This window comes from Carassius auratus, chromosome 19, assembly GCF_003368295.1.
Source record: "Carassius auratus strain Wakin chromosome 19, ASM336829v1, whole genome shotgun sequence".
Classification (NCBI taxonomy): domain Eukaryota; kingdom Metazoa; phylum Chordata; class Actinopteri; order Cypriniformes; family Cyprinidae; genus Carassius; species Carassius auratus.
In genome coordinates, this window is record NC_039261.1 from 26,837,485 (window position 1) to 26,863,361 (window position 25,877).

Consider the following 25,877-nt stretch of genomic DNA (forward strand, 5'->3'; position numbering starts at 1 on the left):
ATGTACATGAAAGGTGTTACAAGGACACCTTAAAAAGTGTTACCTCAAATTTTACTTATAGTGTAGAGTAGTATTTTTTTATTCAATTATATTTTATTTAATTCAGAATTTAATTGTATTTTATTCATTTATGTGGGGAGAACAATGATAACAATAACAATGACAAAAGGGTAAATATCCCAAAAGATCTCTTCTAGAGCAAGATGTACTATGTTTTTTGTGATATGGCTCCTTTAATGTATAGAACTTGTGTGCGTGCCGTTTTGGTGGGCTGTGTGTCTTTATGTGTGCATGAGCACCTGTGGGTGTTCCCATTTTCTCCTCAGTGTAGACGGGGTTATCAGAAGCTCCCACTCTCATTTGTCTGTGAAGCAGCCAGGCAGAACACCCAGACAGCCCGCAGGAACAGAAAGGACTGCTGTTTGTCTGAAAGAGAGCGAGAGGAACTGAAGACGAGGAGAGTGTGTGTCCTATTCCTCAAACCCTGATCCCAGTGTCACATCTTCCAGAGTCAAAGCAGCAGGTTGTCAGCTTGACCGTGGCACGCAGTCAATCAGTGGACGCGCGCGGACAGATCAGGGTCAGCAATGAAAAAACCCTGAGAAAAGAGGGATGAAGAGAAGAAAAACAGAGAGTGGGAAGCGAGAGGGGGAATTGTTTGGAGCAACAGATTCACAGTGGCTGTCGGAGACCCCGCTGAGAGTGCAGGCCGATTTTTGAGTGTTTGGACATTTCTGCAAAAAGAGGTGCTTGATGGGTCTGTCAAGGCCACTCGTACACACTCGTACCAGACTGCTGGTTGTGAATCCTTAGAGATGAGACAGCCAGGAATCAACCCACTGTGAGGGACAAGCACCCTGCTGTTAATACACAGTCTTCCTGCACATTTTTCATCCCTTTCCTCTATTCTTTCTTTTTGATCTGGCGCTATGCATAGTTGCCCCCCCACACACCACTCCTACTTTTCCTCCAAAATGTTATGCCCTCGACGTGTTTCTGCTGGCTTTGACATTCAACAGACGCAGCAGTGTGTGTGTGTGTGTGTCGCAGAGCTCCCAGAAGATATCTGAGGTGTGCACCTCTTTCCCCTCAGGTTAATCTCATGTCATTTCACTCTCAGATGGCCTCGGCCACATTATTGCTTTCCTTTATCCACGGGTGTTTGGGATCTGCCTCATATCGCTCTGTCTCTCCCTCGTCCTTCTGTTCGGGTCGTCTGCCTCTGGGCAAGAGCATGAGATTACTGTGCAGGCTGACATTTCATACACACAAACACGGTCTGCTCATATGCCTCCCTTACAACCTCCTGTACATTACAGAGGTGGGCCTGAGCAGCTGGGAGGGAGGATGTGGGGTGCAATGGGACCAGCTGATTGGCTACATTTACACTGCAGAAGAATACGGTCGGTCCTGTATGCAATGCAAAATGTATGTTCGTACAACAGTTTGCTTGGGTAAATGAGTGCTCTGACAATTTCAGGAGTCAGAGGAGAGGTCTGACAGCAAGGTTGGCCAGTATGTACTGTTTGAGTGGTGGACATGCTATTTGGCAAAAAATAGTTCAACAGTCACACGTTTTCATGAGGAATTTCATTAGACCAGCTATGCAACAAAACAAAATTAATTTGGAAAAAGACAATTGTTTATATGTTATATGTTAAATATTAACAAATAACAAATATAACCAATTCTATCTGAATTGTTTACAATAGAAAGTAGTATTTAGAGGAGTTTTTTTTTTAAATACAAGAAGAAACACTTAAATGGAAGAAGAATGAGAAAAAAAGAATGACTAATTTAAAAAATCATTCTATGTTTTCATTTTGTTTCTGTTTCTGTAGTAATAAAAAAAAAATGCATATTGGTGCAAAGAGGACACTGAAAACATGCCAACAGACAAGACAGAGCAGGTTACTTCTGGTATGAAACAAAGTCTTAGCTTTCAAATTGTCATTTTATTAAAAATAAATAATAACAATATTAATAACTAATCATCTTTTCATATTTACTTAAAGCACGAAATAAACATGAATAAACCTCAGAAGGTATTTTATTTAAACTGTGGAAAGTCCACCAACGTTAATCCTACTCTCGTCTAGTTTGTTTGTTGGACAAAAATGTTATTTTCGGCATTATGATTAGTCCGATCTCTGGTCAGTCAAGCTCCCTGCGAAGGATCAGTTGTGAATCTCAAACAATGACTGTCTGAATGTTGCCAACATGTTTTGCATTTGCTGACACTGAACACTGTGTGTGCTGAACAGAACAGTCTTGACATTAGTTGAAGTTCAAAGCAGTGAGGTTTCATTAACCTTGGAGCACTAAACCTTTCAGTCTCGCTATCTTGTTTTTTTTTTATGTGCCTCTGCCCCATAAAAGGCACAGCTATTGATATTTGTCATATGTTTACGTGGGACACAGTAAAAGGTTGAGGGTAATATAGGACATGGTGTGTTGTGCTGGTGTCTGAAAGCTATTGATTTCTTACCATGTGCAATCAAACACAATTAGCTGTCGAATTCCTCAGACGAAGCGCAGGCGCCTCTCCTGCTGTGCTTCTCCAGAGGGAGGACACTGTGAGTGTAAGCATTCAACCCTAAAATCAATGTATACCAAATGGGGAGGAGGATGCAAATTGAGATTGGGAGAGTCAAGTTATGGTCTTCCCAATGTCCTTAGTTCAAACACACTCTAGTTTTGCTGTGACTTCTGGATTGCTTGCAGCTCAGCTCTGTGTTGTAAATCATGCAGGATCCCGTCATTGGCTCCGCTCCATATGCCAAGAGGTGAGTCCCAACGGTGGGAGGCACTGCTCGGGCATTGTGCCCTGCTGAAAGATTCACTGGCGTTCTCTAAACACATTTATACTGCCGCTTCACTTGCACGTCTGCACTTCACTTATGGATTGGGGAGGCATATATGTGTTGGTACTTGGCCAAGAGGATGATGATGGATTGGAACTGACTACCTCTGGCTGCCTCTGACCCTGGCAGCTGTAGCTTGGCAACCTTTGTTTGTTTCCATCTGCAGGATCAATCTAATTGGCCGGCTTTCCAATTACCAGCGGCCGACACTCCTCCTCTGGCCAATGGTATCACTCAATTGACACCAGGTGTAAATAAAAGACAGGATGGATGGATGAATAAATGTCCCTTGTCGTTTATTGACCGTCGGGTGTTATCCTCGGCGGGTAAAGGCTCATTGTCCATGTTAGTTTGTGTATGTGTGTGTTTGTAACACGCTAGGACGCTTTGTGAGGGAGAGGAAAGGTCAAGCATGGTGTGTTTGTATTTATGAGGCGTCATGGGGGGCATTGGTGAACATTTGATTAGTTGGCAAAGCACAAACAGAACTGCCGTGATCAATGTTGCATTTAGATGTGGTGCTAAAAGACAACAACAAATCAAACTGATTCATAATTAACTTGATTTGGTGTTTTCTTTTTTTTCTTTTTTTAAAATTCAGAACAATTCAATTTGATGAGATTTAATAAGTGTGATATATATATATATATATATATATTAGGGGTGTAACGGTACGTGTATTCGTACCGGACCGTTTCGGTACAGGGCTTTTGGTACGGTGCACATGTGTACCGAATGACCGAATGCAATATTTTGTACGCGGAACATAGAACATTTTCGTGTTTTTAAACTAACATATTAAGTGGCGGAAGTCTCCGCGTTCAGCACAAATCCCGCCCTGCAGCTGATTCTAAGGCCGGTGACGCATTGGCTGCATGGCGTGAGCGACGAGCGTGGCGTTTCTGCTGCGTGTCAGTTGTGTGACGGCTGCCTCGCATTTTCTGCGTCTTTACACACCAGAATCCTGCCTGAAGCGGCTATGGTGCGCTGCTGCTACTGTAGGTGACACAGAGGCAGACCGCCGACAGACCAGGATCTTATCTTCACGACAGCAATATCTATACTTCATGTTGAGCATAAATGTAAAGCCTAGGCAAAATAGACTATGTTTGACAGGTGCAATATGCCAGTGTGTCACCGGCCTAAGGTTTTCAAAAGGCATCACGCGAGTGTGAACATCACTACAACGAGGAAAAAATGATTGTAATTCATACGCAGCTCCCGTCGGCATTTAAACAGACCTTTGCTCTTAATTCCTATCGGTCCAACTCAATAACGAAATCTGAGCAGGTCTAAAAACTAAAACTGTTGATGCTGGAAAAGTGTTATATATATTTTTTTAAATATGAGCAGGCCTACAAGCTGGGATTGGTAATGCTGCACTGTAATCATACTTATTTATTTATATTTTTCATTATAATTTATTATATGATATTGGTTTGAGACTGAGAGTATTTTATTTAGTGGAGAAATTTGCAACAGTATTTTATTTCTTATTCTTTTTTAATTTTATATATATTTCTTTAAAAGGTATTTAAAAAAAAATAGTGTAAACATATTGTAAAAACAAAAGTTTATAGTAATAAACAACCTGCAGTTTAAAGTTTGCATTTCTTTCCCTTACTGTACCGAAAAATGAACCGAAGCGTTACACCCCTAATAAATGTGTGTATATATATATATATATATATATATATATATATATATATATATATATATATATATATATATATATATATATATATATATATATATATACACACACATATATACATATATATATATATATATATATATATATAGTACAGACCGAAAGTTTGGACACAACTTCTCATTCAAAGAGTTTTCTTTATTTTCATGACTATGAAAATTGTAGAGTCACACTGAAGGAATCGAGGTATATTTGACCAAGAAGGAGAGTGATGGGGTGCTGCGCCAGATGACCTGGCCTCCACAGTCACCGGACCTGATCCCAATCCAGATGGTTTAGGGGTGAGCTGGACCGCAGACTGAAGGCAAAAGGGCCAACAAGTGCTAAGCATCTCTCGGGGGAACTCCTTCAAGACTGTTGGAAGACCATTTCAGGTGACTACCTGTTGAAGCTCAGTAATCAAAGCAAAAGGTGGCTACTTTGAAGAACCTACAATATGACATATCTTCAGTTGCTTCACACTTTTTTGTTATGTATATAATTCCACATGTGTTAATTCATAGTTTTGATGCCTTCAGTGTGAATCTACAATTTTCATAGTCATAAAAATAAAGAAAACTCTTTGAGTGAAAAGATCTGTCCAAACTTTTGTTCTGTACTCTATATAAATAAAATAAATGAATCTAAAAAAATATTAACAAATATAAATGTTAATGTTTTATTTTATTTTATATAATGGATAATAGTATTCAAAAGAAACATAAATTATGTAAATTAATTGAATTAATAAAAAACTATAAATGATTGCACAAATTAATAAAATAAAAAAATATGTGACTCATTATTACAAATAAGCAAGTTTTGAGTGAATGTATGGTGTTGCTAAGCGGAATGATGTTTTGCATCATAAGTGTTGCTATTCTGTGTGTTTTATTGTAGATTGACCAGTCATCATCCAGGAGCAGATCTGTTTGTTTTGTGCTAACATTTATGACACACAGACCCCGCTCTCCAATCTACACCACAGCCCTCATTTTCCCTCTCAAATCCAATTAAACATCACGGCTACAAATCTAAACTTGTTTAGTGCTGACAGGCATGCGTAAACAGTTACTTGAAACAGACAGAAAAAAATTACAAATTACAAAAACACAGCCGGTAAATAAATGCATCAAATCAAATTAATCACATACTAATGGCTCATTAAATTAAAGCGCCACAGTGAATTTATCCTGCCAATAAAAGATGATGATGATTTGTGCTTCCTGTTTGCTGTTTTGCCCACACAGTAGTGTAAATGAAAGTCCTTCTGTGTATTTTAAAACATGCTTGCGTACAATCAGGAGACTGCACTTGTGTTAGAAGTGGGTCATTGAATTGTACAGATGGCCTCTTTGAATTACAATCGGCCTTGTTACATTAGTATTAGAGGGCCTTGATTATAAACATTTGCTTCGGAAAAAAAATTATACATGATTACTTTAACATTCTAGCTTTTTCTTTTTCTGAACAAAATGTAAGCATTGCTGTACAGTTGAATTTTGTTCTAAGTGTTTTTTAACATATTACCAAAGGTTTTAAGTAGTTTAATTTATTTATTTTTTGTCTGTAGCACAAACAATGAAGCATTTAATACTTGTTGCTTATACCTTGGCAAGCACCAATAATAATCTGTAAGATCTTTTCTTCTTGTTCTTAACATTCTCATTTGTCCCTGACATAGTGTAAGTCTTTAAAGACACAGTTTTTGTCTGGTTCCTTTTGGACTTGGGTGACCGTGTTAAGCTAGGCTGGCTGATTTATTGATTGAGCCACAGGGCAGGGTATAGGTCAAGCCCTGGTTTGACCCCTACTGAGGCAACAGAAGTTATGCGGATTGCTAGAGTGATAAATGGTGTTTGTGTCGATACCGTAGGTGTTTTATGTGTGTTCCCCATCAGTATTAAGTGATACAGAGCAACTGTATTCTGGCCCATGTGTCATTCCTGCATCTCTAGATGATGTCACAGACTCCCTAATGAACTGTCAGAGCTTTAATCCTCACTCTGTGTGTGTGTGTGTGTGTGTGTGTGTGTGTGTGTGTGTGTGTGTGTGTGTGTGTGAGGAGACGATCTCCTTAGCAGTGTTCAATATGACAATGATAGAATGTCTTTCTGGGAATTGAGCAGGGGGTCTGGGATGATTTTTATTAAGATGTGTCACCTTGGGATGATCCTGTCTGGCTGTAATAAAAGCGTTAGCTTGCTTATTTCCCAGAATCCTACACACTGATCAAGGACTTTCAGCAATGTTCAGGACACAATATGTCTTATTAGTACACACTTATTAATGTAATCCATGTCTGTTAGGGTCTGTTATATATATATATATATATATATATGTATGTGTATATGTGTGTTTATGTATATACACACACGCATGTTTGTTTTTGTGAAAAGTGGGGACATCCCATAGGCGTAATGTTTTTTATACTGTACAAACTGTATATTCTATGGCTCTACACCAGCCCTACACCTAACCCTAACCCTCACAGGAAACTTTGTGCATTTTTACTTTCCCGAAAAAACGTTTTGGGACACGGGACATCTGGTTACCATACCCCTACCCCTTCGGTGCTGAGGCCATTGTTTCAGATCGCTAGTTCACGTTTTATTAGTCTATCCATCTACTGCGGCTTCTATACTGACTAGATATGCAAACGATCGCAATCCAATGACAGGGACACACATTTTGAAAGACAATAGCCCCTAGGATGCATTTTGAATGTCCGGTAGTCCTCAAATAACATTTATAGTCCTGTCTCGTCTAGTTAACAAAGACGCGGCATACATTTCGTCATAATTTCGAGATATTATTTTTAGCCCGTATATTTTAAAAACTACTACAATATATCAATACTGTATAACAAATGTATGACTCAAAAGTTACAAAATCGTTAACAAAAATGTATAATAATAAATAAAAATGTATTTAAACATATTTATATAATATTAAAACATTGTATATTAACATTCATTTAAATATAAATATTTAAACACACACACACACACTTATATACTATATGTATGTGTGTGTGTGTATGTTTAAATATTTATTTAGTTTATTTCTGTTTATTTCATCACTGCGACATGATATTTTTGAGGATCATATTCGTTATATCTAGATTTTGGAGTTCTAAATTATGTTTTAAAAAAAATCACAAATAATTTTTATGGCACAGCTTTTTTGTACATTTTTGTAGTGATCGTTATCTGTCTGTCTATCTATCGTCCTGTCTATCATTCTGTCATTCTAGCTATCATTCTGTTATTCGATCTATTGTTCTGTCATTCTATCGTTATATAATTTTATCTATCATTCTAGCTACCTATCTATCGCTTGTTCTGTCTTTTAAAACTTACAAATTTAGTTACCAGATTGGCTGCTGAATGCAAAACACAACAAATTAAAACAACAAAACAAAACACAACTAAACACAACAAAATAACACAAACACAAATTTAAGCTCTGTATACTTTATGGGATGCTTTTCGTTCTAATACCGGTAAATTTTTCTTCTTGTTTTCATGTTGTCTTACAAACTAATATTGAAGAATTTCTAATGTCTAAATGAGCTTTTGACTTGCATCTTGATGTTTTTTTGTGGTGAGGTGGTCAACAACACTCATCTCTAAGCTGGGGTTTAGTTATATCTCTCAACACCTAAACCTTTTAAGCAGTTACACACATCTCCAAATTATTATGTGTCCTTTCAAGCACAAAATGGCCTCCATCTGGCAGGGATATTTCAGCAGCTGTTAGATGTTGTGTGTCTGCAGTGACCACAGCTGGAGCCCAGTGTCAGAGTCCAGCCAGCCTGACGTTGTGTTAGCATTAGCAACCATGCTGACCCTCGCCCCATCACCTTCTCTGATGGGGTTGGCATGGTGACCAAGGTTGCTGTGGAGACTGACATGCTGAAATGCAGACAAACAGAATGTGTGTGTGTGTGTGTGTGTGTGTGTGTGTGGGAAGTCAGGTGAGCTGATGTGCCTCTTGAAACTGTATCCAGGTTGAAGGGAAGCTCATTAGCTGATATGGCTACATATAGTACTCAAAAATGTTGTTCAGATGACCTTTTTGTCTCTCATTTGTAGTCTATATACATATCTTTCAGCTGAAACGTACATATATGTGCATGACATGACTTTGGTTAATATCAAACGATCTGTAATAACAGACAAGGCTATAGTGAACAAAAACACTTATATTTGTGTGGTGCAACATTACTGTCAGATGATAGAGTCGGCACAGCATTGTTTTTTGGTTTTAGTATATTTTTTTAATCCTGTCGAATTGTGCCTTGTTTGTAAAGAAATCTGTTGTAAAATGAAGTGAACAAATGGCCAAGTTCGTACTGATGCAGTCTGGATCTTCATTAAAAATAAAGTTCATCAACTCTTTTTGTTGGGATCTGAAGGAAGGCAATGCAAAAACTGTTTTTTTTTTCAACAATTTGGCACAGCATCTTGTCTTCTGAGCCATCTTTATCATTTGGTTTCTGTGTAGACATGCGTTCGCCTCACTTGTTATTTATACTACATGCGCCAATCGGTGGGCGGGGCTAAACTGGCGGTGATGTAGAAGCATGCATTGATCTTCTTCTGCTGAGGCAGTGTATAGCCACACTATTACATCATACAGACTGGTTTCAGTATAAGAATCAGAGAATTTCTGTTTCTAGTTCTGATCAGAGAACATCACAGAATTTGCTTGTATTTGTTTTCTGCATCACCCTTCATACTCTGGTATAATTTGTGTCATTCATTGCTCTTTTCACCTCACAGTCATGAAGCTAGTGTGTGCGTTTGTTTTTGTGAATGCTTAAATGTTTGTTTGTCCTGTCCCTTACTCAGCTCTGCATTTCCAAGATCTCTGCACATTTAGCATCACTGCTGCATCGTAAGCGGTCCTAGATTATATTTGCCCCCACCCCAAACCCTCACTCTGTCGTTCACTGGCTTACTGTGAACTGTAGCTATTTCAGCACTTTGGCTGTGACACTGAGTGGCCTCACTCTGAATAATTCACTGCTGAGTATAGAGCTGTGTGTGAATGAGAGGGATAACTGCTGGATAGCTTATGTCATTTTCTCAGCTGGTTATCTCAGTGCAATCTCTCTTTCTGTCTTACTCCATCTTTCTGTTGCTGTAACTCGCCCTCCTCTCGTCATATTCTGGACTTCAGTGTAGCCCACACTGGGCGCACTGTCTGTTCCTCTGAGGGTGGACATGAATAGTTTATTTAATGGTTCCTGTAGCTCAGCGATTTACCAGGAATTCACCATAGGCTGCGTGCCAAGATTCATGAAATGGGATAAGAGATTCATTTCATGAGATAATTATTTATTAATCATTTATTAGAGTGCAAAATCGAGTGAAACCAAAAAACTAACATGCTTTACAAATGAAAATGACAAAACCATACAAATCATTCTGGAATACATACATTCTGAGATATATATGTAATTTATTAATAAATATTTAAATATTTTTTGCTAATAAATGCAATTACAATTATATATATTCAAATGTAATTATATATACATGCACTACTATTATTATTATAATTTTTATTTTTTTTATGAATAAAATTATTAATTTATAAAATTATCATCAGCATCAGCATATTAGAATGATTTATGAAGGTTGATGTGACACTGCCTTGGTGAGCATAAAATACTTATTTCAAAGCATAAAATATCTTACCAACCACAATCTTTGGAACGGCAGTGTATATAATTTTAATTTATAGGAGTCATTCACATAATATTATGCCTTTGAAAAACCAACTCTGATGCAGACAAACACTCTGAGGAAATGCATTTCCCTCATTCCTGTCCTCAGTAACCGCATCCTCTCTGTGGGTGTCTAAAGTTTGACTTGGAGTTTTCCAACATCGGTGGGACTTCCGCTCATAACCAAGGTCTCAACAGCGGATGCAGCGTCAGATTCACTGATCTGTGGGCCGCCACAGGCAGCGTCCGCTCCAACTGCAGTGCTAACGTCTGAAAACGCCACTGTTTGCATTTTGCCTTTGTGCAGCGCTCCAGGTTTTCTCCATTAAAAACAAGCTATTGATTTTTTTGAAGTGTGCAGATTCACTTGGCACAGCACCAGCTCTCGCAGCTCTGATGAAGCTCAGTGATATACAGGTATAGCTCACTGGCTTATGCTCATTTACTCTAAGCAAAAAAAAAAAAAAAAAAGAGGGAGACAGGGAAGGAGTGATGCATAAGGTGACTAGCAAAAAGGGAATAGTTTTTTCCTGATAGTTCTTGTGCAGTTCTCTCTTACACATGTTTTTCCTCTGCGTGCCTAATACATGTCCTTACTGTATATAGTATTTGAACCCATCTAGTGAGTACAGTTTTTATCATATGGCTTTGAACATATAATCAAATATTATATGAGGGAAATGGGGGAGTCGTGGCCTAGTGGTTAGAGAGTTTGACTCCTAACCCTAGAGTTGTGGGTTCGAATCTCGGGCCGGCAATACCACGACTTAGGTGCCCTTGAGCAAGCCATCGAACCCCAAACTGCTCCCCGGGTGTCACAGCATAAATGGCTACCCACTGCTCCAGGTGTGTGTTCACAGTGTGTGTGTGTGTTCACTGCTCTGTGTGTGTGCACTTTGGATGGGTTAAATGCAGAGCACGAATTCGAAGTATGGATCAACATACTTGGCTGAATGTCACGTCACTTTCACTTTTTTTCACTTTCAAATAGAGGATCTGTTCATTGTAGTACTGTCATTAATGCATTCATTTATATGAATATGCCAATTAGATTTATATATGAATACACTTTTTCTCTGTAGATTTTAAATACATATTACAAATCGGTGTATTTCAGAGTTTTCATTTATTTTACAGAATCGGCTGTTCACTGGTGTGTATTGGCTGTGTACTGGTATATCATCTGTGCAAGGAATCTAATTGGTTTGATCTCTCAGTTGCTGAAAGTCAAGACAATCTGCAGTCTGAGTATACATATATACACATTTCAGAATTGCATAATATGATGGGAACGTTTCTAAAAAAAAATGCAGTTAGTAAATGAATGGAATGCAAGTCTAAAAGGGTTATGTTTTTTAAAGAATAGAATTAGAATAGAGAGTGCTAGAGTTAGAGGGTCTAATAAAGATGAAAGATTTTAGACGATTCTTGAAGATGTTCGAATTGAGTTGGGCAGGTCATTCCACCAGGAGGGAACATTTAATGTAAAGGTCCATGAAAGTGATTTTGTGCAATCAAAAAATGTTCACTTGCAGAACACAAGCTTCTAGAGTGCACATAAGTCTGAAGTAATGAATTTAGGGGTGCAGATCCGGTGGTGGTTTTGTAGGCAAATGTTAATGCTAGAGATGTTCCGATACCCTTTTTCTCTTCACGATACCGATTCCGATACCTTGGCTCAGGGTATCGGCCGATACTGAGTACTGATCCGATACCTGGATCAGCTGTATATACTACTAGCCCTGTGTAAATTGCTAGAATAATTTTATGGTGTGCTTCAGACTTATCCCTTAATAAAACATGAACAAATACATGGTGAACTACTGTATTTATTACAGTATTTTTATTATCTGACATGAATTTGATTTGATCTTTATATTCATAAAGAACTTCAAATGCAGCCAAAAATTAAAAAGGGTATTTTAGTTTTACAATATAACTGTATAAAAAACTGCAACAAATAAGTGTAAAAAAAAATTTACAAATGTATCTTGCTGCCGGCTTCTGTTTTAATTGTAAATGTTTGATAGATCTTGCTGGAAGACCTGCCAAGAGAGCATTGCAATAGTCCAGCCTGGACAGAACAAGAGCTTGAACAAGGAGTTGCGAAGCATGTTCCAAACGAAAGGGCCTGATCTTGCTTATGTTGAATAAAGAAATCAGCTGATCATCAATCACAACTCCAAGGCTTCTGGCTGTTTTTCAAGGAGTTGAGGTTGATGTGCCTAACTGGATGGTGAAATTGTGATGAAACGATGGGTTTGTTGGAACCACAAGCAATTCTGTCTTAGCAAGGTTGAGTTGAAGGTGATGATCTTTATAAACCCAGAAATGTCTGTTAGACAAGCTAAGATGCGAAAAGCTATTGTTGGGTCATCCGGATGGAATAAGAGATCGAGTTGAATGTCATAAGCATTAAGAATCAGCATTTAGACACGTTTCATCCAAATGGGTTCTGGATAACAAAATTCTGCATTTAATGTGTTCAGCTTTTATGTGTCAACTCATTAACATCTTTCCATTCTGTTTTGTAAGCTAAGGGATAGAATGGTGATAGCTTGATCCTTACCTTTACATCCCATATACTCAACATTAGGAAATAATACAAGAAATACACATGCCTGCATTCTAGTACATGGAGGGGAGTAGAAATATTCAACATTTGGAGTGAGAAAGAGGCAAAATATAGAGCCATATGCCAAACTGGTAATCTTTAGAAATGTCCATACCGAATCTCTTGGGATTACTATACATCCTACACAGTATTTCTTGCAAAGTCCATTATCGAGGTAGGAAGTTAAGGAGGACACTTGGCAACCAATGGAGCTATAACATGCCAGACTAAGCCAAGAGCAATGGAGACCTTAGACTGGAGCGAATCTCGAATGAGATGGATGGAGTGAGGGAGGAGAAATAGAGGCACTTGGAAGACCGCAGGCCAGGAGAAATCAATAGATACACCCACACATACTCCAGACCCATCTGCTGTGTGTGAACACCCAACACCACCTCAGAGTTGGCATGGAAAAGGCGAAAGTACATTCTGTCAAAGTCTTTATGCACAGATTGAGCAGTCAGTGCACTGTATACTGTACTGGTGTTCAGTTGCAAGTTCTTCAGTTTTTTGTTAAAGGCCACCGCTCTAATGGCCTACTGTGTCCTCAATGAACTAAAGCACAGTAAAATTTTGCCAAACCTTTTAGTTTAGTTTTTTTTTTTTTTTTTTTACACTACAGTTTTTTGAAAGCAGTGTTCACTTTATAAAAATCCATAAAAATGCTGGGGTGGTGTAGCCTAGCTGTTAAAGGTCTGGGCTGGTGAATGAAAGGATGTAGGTTGCTTGAAGGATCTTTAAACCGTCATCATTGTGCTCTTGACCATGACATTTGACCCCAGGTTCCTCCATAGGAAATATTACTACTCAGTTACTAGTATTCAGTTCAGTGTTTTGGATAAAACATCATCAAAAAATAACCAGTTTGTGGTTAGCTAAGAACTGATAAAAGCATGCAGGAATGTGAAATGTTTCCCACAGTAGATTTTCCTCAAAAAATCTTGATTTACAAAATGTGTGAATGTTTTTCTGGCATAAAATATTTGATTTTTAATCATTATTTATATGATTAATTTCTTGATGTATTTTGATTTTTTTTTTTTTGCACACTATTTAGACTTTACACTAAGGGTTTCCTTGAGCAAACAAAATTGTTAAAAAAAACAAAAAAAAACAGCAAATGTCAAGTTCTGTTAGAAGAAGGCACCTGTAAAATTCAAACCATAACAAAAAATGTAAAAAAAAACAAAAAAAAACTTAACAACTTCTGATTATTTATAAAAAAAAAGAAAAAAAAAAGTTAAATGATGCTTTATATATGCATACCTTTTATTTTTAATACCGTATGTATGACTGAAAAGTCAAGGTGCATATTTCTCACCGTATTTTTAATGACTGTTGAACAGCCTCAAGGGCATGGAGGTGATAAAGCTGGATTTTACTTTTAGTGACAGTTTGTTGAACAGCATGATTCTAATATAATTTGGTCCATAAATGGGTCTAAATGTGTTTGAACTTAATTACATGTATTTTAGTTGAATCATGCATTCAGGCATCACAAAGACTCATCAAGCACCATTGTGCCATTTAATGTCCATCTGTTTCATCCAAAGGTTAACATTAGGTGCACTTGTTTGAATGTGTAATCACAGTATCCCCAGACTTACTGGTTACAAAATGTACTGTCTCAGAACGTACTGTGTGCATTTGTCTAGCGTAGGGCTACAGTTGGTCTCGGTGCACTGGGATAGGAGATGAGCCCTTTAAGTGAGACAAAAAATGCATTTGACAACCCAGCGATGCTCCAGATTGATACTCTCTGATGACAGGCATCTCACTTTTCTACATTACAATAGGTCTCTCGCTGTAAATGCTTGTTCCATTCTTTGTGTTCCTCTAATCTTAATCTCTTCCTTTGTTTGTCTACTCTTCTCTCATCCTCTCTCACTTCCCCTGTTCCTCGTCCCAGCTGCACCTCAAGGTCTGATTCTAATTTTCCCCATTTTTAGAAATGTCTAGACTTCCCTTTCAACTTCCCTTGACAGCATCCTATATCTTAATTAAAACGGGACCTTCAAAAAAAAAAAAAAAGAACAATTAATGAAAGAAGAAGCTATTAATTACACAACAAGGTCACAAGGCTTCTACCTTCACAGCTTAATTGTGGCCTTGATTGTGTTTCTGCCTCATTTTTTATGCAAACGCCAGGCTGCTTGCCCGGGTGCTTTTGGAGGGTCACAAATTGTTGTGTGTCTGCAGAGCTAGAGAGCATGTGCATCCGTGCAAATGCAATACAAATTTAACTTTGTTTGACATTTTATGTGTGTTCTTTCTGAGCGTGTATACATGCTGATGCATTGCTTTTTTCGTAGGATCCCTGTCAAGATCCTTCAGGGTGACTGTTAATTACCCTGCATGGCCTTCCTACCCTGTACATCCATTTATCTTCAGCTCAGCCCCTCATTTCTCAACGAGGGTTACTGTGACCTTTTATCCCTTACAGACCTACAGTACCAGTGTCCACCTACACTTGCCATTGATCCTGTCATGTATAGATCCATCTCTTCCCAACCATTTTACTTCCTTTCGATTTCCCAAAGATGGACCACCCTGTAATTTCCGTGGCCAATTATATTAATGGCACTAAGGTCAGAGGCACTATAGTTTTAGGGTAGGGTCACTGGATCTTTTCATAACCTTGGCAGGGTCACTACCTCTCCCTCAATCCCTTCCTTCCCTAAGGTCACTGAATAGTTTTTTTTATAAATGTTGCTTTATTCCATGTATCTTGACCTGGTCTAGCAGGTCCAGTCCTGGAGGGCCAGTGTCGTGCAGAGTTTAGCTCCAACCTCTCTGGAGGTTTCTTGAAATCCTGAAGACCCTGATTAGTTGGTTCAGGTGGGATTCATTAGGATTTAAAATAAACTAATAGTGCTGCTTCAGGACCAGGATTTCCCAGACCTAGTCTATACGTTCCCTTCAATCTGTTTATCCTTTATTTTCCCCCTTTTCTGCTGTCCTTTCTCTTTTCTCTCTTTTTCTGTTTCTTTTCTTCCCATCAGCACTAAGGTCAGATGTCAGAGTTATAGTTTTGGGTTGAGGTCAATGGATTATCTCATAAATGTGCCCATATAATTTTTTTCTCTTTTCTTCCTTCCTTGCTTTCATTTCCTCTTCTTTCTTTATCCCTTTTTCTGTTTTTCCCCAATTTTCCCTCTTACATTCCCCGCTCTATGATTATTCAGCACAGCATAATTGCGGTGTGTTGCTTGGAAGAAATATCTGTTATAGTTCTTGACATCTACACCATTGATCATGGAAATGTGACCAGCCTTCAGATATCCGTTTGTCTTCAAGAAATGGAAATCAATCAACAAACACGCCTCCCATCTTTTGTATTATAATTCAATTGTCTGGTTTGCTGCTGACTAACCGGTTCAGTAGGATATGTTTGTACATTTCACAGCAATTGGTTTGCAAGGCTTGCCGAGTCTTTTGCAACTGCAAAACTTTGAGCAATGACTTATTTTCAACCTTGCTTTATCACTTAATGTTCAAGCTGAGCCTCACACTCTGAAAGCGAAAGGGGAAAAGGAAAAAAGAGGGATCCATTACCTGAGCTAACAATAAGGAGTGGTGTTTGTTTGAGGCTGCAAATGTGCCCAACCTGTCGTGCTTAGATATTTCTGAGAGATGTTGCAAATTTGCCTGCATCTCATTCGCTACCACATTCTCATTCTCCAAACCCAGCATCCTCATCAGTCGGACACCCTTCAGTGATTCAGAAACGAGGTTTTACTTTTTTTTCTTTTTTTTTCCATCTCTCTCAATTTCTTGAGTGCCGCACCTGAAATTGCTTTGACATTCAGATGCAAACACAACCATTGACACCCACCTGATGGTTTTGGAATGCAAATGGACAGGGCTCTCTCTCCTTTTCACTCTTCTTTCCGATCTCATCCCGCTCTTCCAGCCTAATGAAGGAAAGCTGATAGCTTGCTTTCTCAGATCAGGCAGACGTGGGTATGGGCATGTTGAGATTGGGGTTTGAGGGGACAGGGGTAATGTCACCGAAAGCCTACAGGAAATCAATTTCACAAGTGCCGTCTCCCCACTGTGAAACACTGCCCCGCTGTCTGCAAGGAGCAAAAGTGATACAGACAAGACGGTTCTCTCGCACTCTCAAGGAGACACGTAAATGCATTAGTACAGTTATCTAATGTTGCATTGGCACAGTAGATTTTCCCTCCTTCCCTTTCTCTGTCGTTTCCTTCCACGCTTCCTCCTTTCCCTCTTTTTATCATCCTTTACGTCTTTGTGTTTCTCCCTTCCTGTCTACTATCCTTCTTTCATTCCTACTTCCCCTTCTTTTTCTCTTTATTCCTTCCAACTTTTCCTCTTGCTTTCCTTTTCCCCCTTGCTTTGTTTCTCACCTCCTACTTCTGCACCACTCACTTGTCCACTTCCTTTTTCTTCTCCTCCTTAGTCTTATTTCCCATCCTTTCTTCCTCCTTCCATCAGTTTTTCCAGCATTCCCCCTTTCCCCACATCCTTGCAACTTCCCCCCCTAATTCTTTTTCCCTTTTTTGTTTCCTTTCATCCTTTTTTCCTTACATTTCCTTCCTTTCATCTGTCAATCTTTCTTCCTCCTAGTTTTCTCTTATTTTCTGCTCTTTCCGCTTCACATTACTATACAAAAACTCTTATAATTTATGTAGTTCTACTGTACCTGTGTTACAAGGTTCCCCAGGCTCTTCTGTGAGAAATTACATGTGTGCACATGTGAGTTGAAGTGGACTATGTGAACGCAATGACCTGAATGCTCAAGTTCACGTGACCAGAGCATCGTGCACTCATGTAGCAATGCCTGGCTCTTCACGGATCTGCTCAGCCATGTGCCTCTTCATCAGGGACTTGGGTTCGGGCTCAGGCTCAGGCTCAGTTCTGGACATTTACAAATCTCTTCTGGACTTGGCTAAATGGAAACCATCCATCAGAGGTGACGGGAAGCAAACAAAGCCCCAACATTAGCTGCTTGGACGCTTTTGATGATGTCCTAAGCCTCTAGAGGTGGCTGACCTAATGGGGTGCATTGGAGAAGTAGGGGAGTACACAGAGTGCAAGATCAGATGAAGTTAGTGTACAGACTTGTGGTCGACCGATATGTGTTTTTTTGACAGCCGATGCCGATATCTTGGAAAGCAGGGGCCGATATTAAGCAGATATGATTTTTTACAATTATTATTATTATTAATATTTAAGAAATTTTAAATAATTTGACAATGGATTAAAAAATAAATTTGTAAAATAAACATACTTATACTTTAGATGACAAGGTATTTTTTAATCAATGGGGCACTCAGTATTCTGGGAAGTTTGTGTGCACTGGGAATAATATTTTTCAAATAAAGCCAGGGTAACCCTCATTTTATATACCGCGAACCATGAAAATGATATGAATATGACAGTGGGAATAAAGCGTAGCATAGTTTGAAATCATGAGTTTAAAGTTTAAAGCATTCAATTCACACGGACCAGCCATCACATGGAGAACACGTGATCATGCTGGATACACATACACACTTCACAAGATTTCACAACCGGATTCGACAAAGTTTGCAAGGTTTGTGAAATTAAGTGTTCATTACTCATTCAAAGATTGGTTTAAATTATATAAATGTGTATTTGCTTAATGCTGACGGCAAACGAGAGTATAATGATTTTTGCCTTTCTATTACTAATAGGCCTAATATAAAAGCAATCATTATATTACTTTCTGTATACATTAATTCCTTTGTTTAACTGTTCTATCTGATTAGATCGACTTCTATCCATATTAGAAAGAACTGTTAATGACAATGATGAATGATAGAGAGTGTGAGCAAAGTGTGCGATCAGGCGCTGCCTCTCTCTGCACTGTCAAAATAAAAGTCCTGCCTCAAACACATCAGCCAAGCAGAAAAACTTAGAGGCCGATGCCTTGGCGATATATCGGTCGACCACTAGTGCAAACCAACAAGGGCTGACAGAACTCTTTTATACAAGTGTGTGAAAGTCTAAGATGGTGAGCTAAGTGGGTCATTGACTTGGGGCATAGCAGATCTTGTGTTTTAATGATAAAACTGCTTTGATGAGGATTGATGAGTGGTAGTGTGGAAGTTGGAGGCTGGAATGCAAGCCCTTGAGGCAGAGCTCAAATAATTCTTGCCCTGATTAGGATTAAGGCCGAGCAGTGTAATGTCCTCTAATACTGACTCTTGTCCATGGTTTTTCTATTGTTGTTTGGTAAAGATAAGCAGCATTGAATTTGAGAGTGTGAGAAGGGGGGATTTGAGAGAAGACAGAGAAAAGTGGGAGAAAGCGAGCGGCTGAGAAAGAGGAAAAGAGTAGAATACTATGAAAATGAATAAAGAGTGCAGAAAAATGGTGAGGTGTGTTAAAAGGATCTACGATATCAGAATGAATGTGTTGGACATGCAGAGAAAGAATCCGTCCAGTCTTGACAGACTAAGGGCACCTCCTTTGTCTCTCTCTAAATCCCACTTAAAGGACCAGTTTGTCCAGTTTGACTGAGTTATGTTAACCATAGATTTTTCTGAGGAAAATGTGAATGGTTATTACTCTAACCTTCCATGCTTCCATGATGCTCGGCTGTTGTCATGTGATTTGGATTTCTAAGTATCTTGTAGTATGTTGGTAGGGTATTTTGGGTGATTGCCACAGTAGTTACTGGCTCAGTATGCAGAGACCAGACCTTAATCTCTATAAATTTCTGTTCCAAAACGAATTTGATTTTGCTGGTGATTGTTTATGACATTTGAGATTTGGAAAAAAATAGCTTTTTTGCGGTTTGATTAATGCAGAGGCCATATCAATGTCACTATAATCACTGTTGCAAAATGCACAGAAAAACTGAATTTTGGTTAACTGTACAACTTGAATGGGTTATGATAGCCGTTTTAAACCCAACAGTCTAAATTGTCACAGGACCGCGAAGAGTGCGTGATAGGCAGGACCTTTAAAATAGACCTTTCACTTCTTCATTTATGATGATTTATTTCATTCACAAGGGATTCTTTCATAAAATGGAATTATCAGCATTGAGGCAGTGATATGAATATGATGACATGAATTATTGATTCCCTGACAGCTGCTCACAAATCTAGCCTGACATTTGGAAATAAGACGGCATGGAATTATAGCCCGAAAATAATGAAGGCCATTTGTGTTGAGACGAGAGAAGGAGAGAAAAGCAAACGTCTTTTTGGACTTATTAATATTCATTAACACCTCCTGTCAGAGCGCCATTGAAACAATTCATTGCTCACGTTTACTGTGTTACGTTCTTTGATTTATTGATGTGTGTTCGAAAGAGCCGGGGAGTTATGAAGAGTGAAATCTGATTGCTCAGATCATTGTCAGTGAGAGTCAACGATTTCAGATTTTATTTCCAGTATTGTTTTTCCTTGTCTTGCAATCCTTCTTTCCTTAAATTATCAAAAAAAACTGCACTTACTAAGTAGTATTTTTGTATTAAACTCAATCTGCACATATATTTTAATCTTTCTTATGGAAATTCAGCACAATCACATTACCTGTGTTTTCTCTTGAATGAATTGCTTCTGTTTCTATTATTCTCATTTGCGAGTCACTTTGGATAAAAGTGCCCATTAAATGAACAAATGTAAATGATTTATTTGTTATCAATTAGACTATAAATTATGCATAATTTTAGAAGATATAATGAGGCACAAAATTAGGCAGAGAGTGTCTTAAAATTGTTAACTTGTATATGCTATACCTCCTACATCCCAAAGTGTAATTCTGAAAGCTTGATCCACATTCCTTGTAGATATTTGGAATTGAACTGGATTCTCTGCAAGCTGGACCTCTGGCTTGACTTTTTGCTCAATCTGCATTATAGTTCCTTGTGGCACTATAGAGCCAATCGTCTCACTGGTTTCTGTGAAGCAACCCCTGCTGATGCCACATTAGATTAATTGATCCGGATGTAGCCAGCTGGTCTGTAGTGGAATTACGAAGAAAAAAAACGTTTACCAGGGAATTTCTGTGGAATGTCAGCAGATATGGGTTGTAATTTCATTCCCTTCAGTGTGTTTGGCTTTAGCTGCCTTCAGTTGGCTGTCTGTTTTGCCACAGTCCTCCTGGCAGTGGTTAAGTCAAAGTGCATTGCAGTTTAAAGTCAGTTTGTAAAGACACCAGCGAAAACAAACAGTGGCGTTCAAACACAGGTCCACAAAGTTTGCAGTCATTTTTGTTAGTGCTGTTTAAAGGAATTATTCTGACAAACCATGAGATTGGTGAGCTTTGCTTTCACATTGAATTCATTATAACACCGAGATGTGCTTGTGTTTTGGTTTGTATCTGCGTAAGTCTTCTGAATGCATAGATTTAAATGCCATATCACTTATTTTGGTGTTTTTCCCCAATGTCTGTCTGATTTCCCTTGCCTTGCTGGAAAAGTACACAGTATGTCTGTGCTAACTGCTTGTAGGGCTTTTAGGACAGAATCCAATCATAAAAACAGAATATACTGTATAACACTGAATGTAATGGAATTGGCTAAATTTTGAAAGGATACAAATAGTATGCCTGTACAGGTAAATCTAAAGTGACTGTGAATATTAAGCAAAAATGCCATTTAAATGTGAATCCTGCATGTTCTGTGTGTCTTTGTGTGAATAGGTGGTGCAGACGTGTGGCTTTTTTATTACAAGTATGCAAAAGTGCGTGTGACCTTTTGTGTTTTTACAGCCCCTGCCACCTCAATATATGAGTACATGAACATAATCTCTAGAAGGGCTCTTTGAGTCAATTCATGAGCATTTTACCATTTCTTTTGAGAAAAACTATAGTCATGTCATATAGAATCAGAAACCTAAAAGTCTTCACAGCAACCCATCAATATAAAAAATTGTTTTAACTAGAAGAAACAGTGACAGTAAGTTATAATATGACAAAACTTAATGAATTTGAACGATGTAAATTTGAATTATTAACAAGCGTCATTTAACAAATTGTTTTTGTTTTAAATTATATGTGGTGTGAAAGTGATTAGCATGCCACCATTTCTAAACCGGGTGAGCGTGATTTCACCAAGTACAACATGTTCCTGGATCAACATCCTTGTTGATGCTGGAACAACATTCCAGTCAACCAATCAGAATTAAATTTTTCAGGAAATAACCGTTTAAGGCTTACAATCAGGGTTAGGGGCTTCTACATCCTTGTTAATCAGCTATCATTTCCCTCCGATTTTAGGAATAGATTATGGGTAGGGTTAGGTTTAGAGGTAGGGATTGAGTTAAGTCTGTATTTTTGGAAAATAATGTTGATCCAAGGTCATCAAAAGATGTTGATCCAGGAACATGTCTTATTGGCAAAATCATGGCGACCTTCTACACAGGATGCAAGTGAAAGCAAAAAAGACAGTAGAGCCCATTGTTTACGTTCAGTGATATTTGCTTCATTGGATGTGGCGCAGCACAACACTATACGGTTGTTTTATTTTATTTAATGGAGGTATGCATCTGTTATTATAGAGTGGGGGAACTATGATGTCAGAACCTGGAAGAGTAATTCGCTGCGGGCTCCTTCGAGATTTTCCTATGGGGTTATATAATGGGGGTTTTTATGGGGTTTTTTTGGTGAACATAACTTGACGATACGTTGAATGTTGAATTTTTCATTTGTTTTTTGGTGTGTTTAGTTATTCTGCATGGATCTGTGTAAGCAGTCCTTTGGTGTCTACTTGTGGTCTTGTTTAGTATGGCAGGTTGACTTGTGCTTATTTGTTAAAGTTACTGTATAATTGAGGTTTACATGCTTTTAAGTAGCAACTTAAAGGTGTAAAGAATATCTCCAGTCACAATTTTGCAGAGTATGTCTTGATTTGGAGAGGAGGGGGTTTAAAAAGGTTTGAGAACCACTGGCTTAGACAAATGTTTCACATGGTGAGAAGAATGCTAACCTAACTTATAAGTATATAAACCATAAATGTTTAAGAATCACTTAGGCAACATCTTGGTGATTCATGATCAGGTAGATCTTGAACCTCATGCTAGAAAACTAGTAATTGGCAAAAATGCTTTGTTTGACTTTTCGGAGATCATCTACTCTTCCCAGTGGATTACCTCTGACCTACTTTCAATATGATCTGAATTTCTGCATATTTAATTTTAATATATTGAATTTGAAATGTTTTTTTATGACCCTATCAGTGCATTGAGACAATGATGAAGTGATTTGTTCCTCTTTTGTAAGGAGTTTTGGACAAAAAATGTCTGCTAAATGCATAAATAATTGTACATAATGATCAGAAAATTAGGGGATGGACAAATGGATGGTTTGTGCTTTTGGTTTTTAGTTTGGTTAGGTCCAACTTGTTCTAGGTGTTGTCATTCTCAGTGAGAAGATTGAGTCTACTGTTAAGATGTGGGACTTTCTTTTCTTTCCTACAGCCCCTGTATTAAACATTGTTGCACAAGTGCTCTGTCCCCTCCTACAGTCGCTGTTTCCACTCACAGCAGTTACTTTACGAGTGTGAGCTTCCATCACTTATTGCTTGTACAGGCAACAAATAGCTCCTTAATCATGTGTAATATGAACCTCATTAGTTTCAAAGGATTTTGTTCCTGGAGGCACAGTGGCATGTGTTTTTTTTTTTCTCTTCAAGTAGCATATTATACTCCCAAGTGGATCTTTTATGTCAGCTAATAAGGTCTAAAGCCAAGTACTCTTTTCTAGTCTCGGGTTGTAAGTATTGCCATTTTTCAGGGTTGTATTTAATTCTGCCGCTAGAAGCTACAGGTTTTGTTGTCTCAGAGTCTGTAATGGATTCTTTGCTGTGTGTTCTGTCTTTTGCCAGCTTGTCCCCCGGGCACCTACAAGATGTCGTCAAGGCAGCAAGAGTGTTTCCCGTGTCCGGCTAACAGCAAGGCTGAAGAAGAGGGCTCTGTGCTGTGTGTGTGCGAGGATGACCACTTCAGAACTCCACTGGACCCTCCATCCGCACCCTGCACGCGTAAGACAGTCCGGTTCTGTGTGGGGTGAATGTTTATGTGTGCATTTGCGTGTTCACTTATTTGTGCACAGGTATTTATGTGTGTTCTCATGTTTGTACAGTCCAATCCTGTTGATTCCTGGTTTAATTTTGTTTGCAGTGGTGTTTAGCACTGCCATCAGCACTGTTGTATTTGTTGTGTGTACAGTTATGTAATATATAGTATGGTAACAATTTCGTTTAGAGACCAATTCTCAAAATTAACTAGTTGCTTATAGGGCTGCACGATATTGGGAAAAAATGACTGTAACGATATGACCTTTGTAATCATCGGGAAGAAGGAGGCGGGAACCGGCGCACAATCAAAAATCACTTTAGTAATTAAAAAATAAATACAAAACAGCGCACCAGCCCCTCACGGAAGACTGGTGCGCATAAATAAAAAGCAAACACATAAAATAACGTCCCAGGCCTGGTCCTCTCTCGTCCTTCACGGTCGTCGCTCCAGTTTTATATCCTTCCATCTCCTTTGTGGGACTCGATACTGGCGGTGGGGCGCAGGTGTAGCTCATCTTCAATCACTACACCTGGCCTCACTCCTCGTTCCCACGCCTCTCGGCCCCGCCCCACTCGCCACAATGACATTGCGATATTTTATTTTTCTGCGATTATATATTGCGATATTTTTTCTTACAAACAAAAATGGGGTGAGCACACTTACATTCTCATTTTAAATGATTTAAACATCGACACCATCGTGTCAATTGATTAATATGCGAGGGAGAGAGAGCAAGACAGCGCTCGTGTTGTTTGAAGACGGATCGCTCTCTCTCTCTCTCTGTCTCTCTTGCGCGCGCTCTCCCTCTCTGTCTCTCTCGCACTCTCCCTCTCTGTCTCTCTCGCGCTCTCCCTCTCTGTCTCTCTCGCGCTCTCCCTCTCTGTCTCTCTCGCGCTCTCCCTCTCTGTCTCTCTCACGCTCTCCCTCTCTGTCTCTCTCGCGCGCTCTCTCTCGCGCGTGCTATCTCTCTCTGTCTCTCTCGCGCGCGCGCTCTCTCTCTGTCTCTCTCGCGCGCACGCTCTCTCTCTCTTTGTCTCTCTGACTGCGCGCTCTCTCTCTGCCCTGTTAAACTTGCATGTGTTTTTCAGTCCTGTCAATGATAAACTTTCACTCTATGATGGTTAAGCTGTGCAATTAATCCGCGAATCACATTCGTCAAAGGCCGGGGAGCCGCTGGCCTGTACAGTTAATGAATAACAGATCAACTATGACAGCCTACATTGCACAACCTGCGATGTGACTATCATGGATTCGTACATCGCGATATCGATGCTTAAAGGGGGGGTGAAATGCTCGTTTTCACTCAATATCTTGTTAATCTTGAGTACCTATAGAGTAGTACTGCATCCTTCATAACTCCAAAAAGTCTTTAGTTTTATTATATTCATAAGAGAAAGACAGTCTGTACCGATTTTTCCCGGAAAAACACGAGTGGCTGGAGGCGTGACGTGTGGGCGGAGCTAAAGAATCACGAGCTAAAGAATTTTGGGTTGAGCGCGTCTGGAAGCTGTGACACCGTGAGGACAAAACCAACAAAAACAAACCACGACTAACAGTCAGATTCAGCGTATATTTATGATCCAGAATCAGATCCAGAGGCTGAAATTGAACAAGAGCAGCATCAGCAATCGGTCTCTATGTGGTATGTACTGAAACTGTATATATTTGCTTAGCGGTTTTGGAAAATGACTAAGTTCCACTTTGTCGTCTTTTTTTTTTTTTAAAGCTGTACATGTGGAAAGTGCAGTTTGATGACAACATCGCATGTTGTTTACTTGATGTGCTTACGCGCCGATAACTAAGTTAACAACACAGAGATATTTGAAGCAGTTTTACTCACCGCATGCGGATCCAACACACGATCGTGACCCTTTTTCGTTGGGACTGCATTATCCTTAAGAAATAAACGATGTGCAAATCCGGCGTCAAATTGGACCTTGTTTGTAAAACA

General features: G+C 38.9%; 1 protein-coding gene across 2 annotated transcripts in view; it reads left to right on the plus strand.

The window, feature by feature from the left end:
- Positions 1 to 25,877, plus strand: part of epha10 (EPH receptor A10) — a 134,916-nt gene that overhangs the window by 64,584 nt on the left and 44,455 nt on the right. For both annotated transcript variants that reach the window (XM_026289842.1, XM_026289843.1), the window contains exon 4: positions 23,734 to 23,889. In XM_026289842.1, the coding sequence (XP_026145627.1) occupies positions 23,734 to 23,889 (156 nt within the window). The remainder of the gene's footprint in view (positions 1 to 23,733; positions 23,890 to 25,877) is intronic.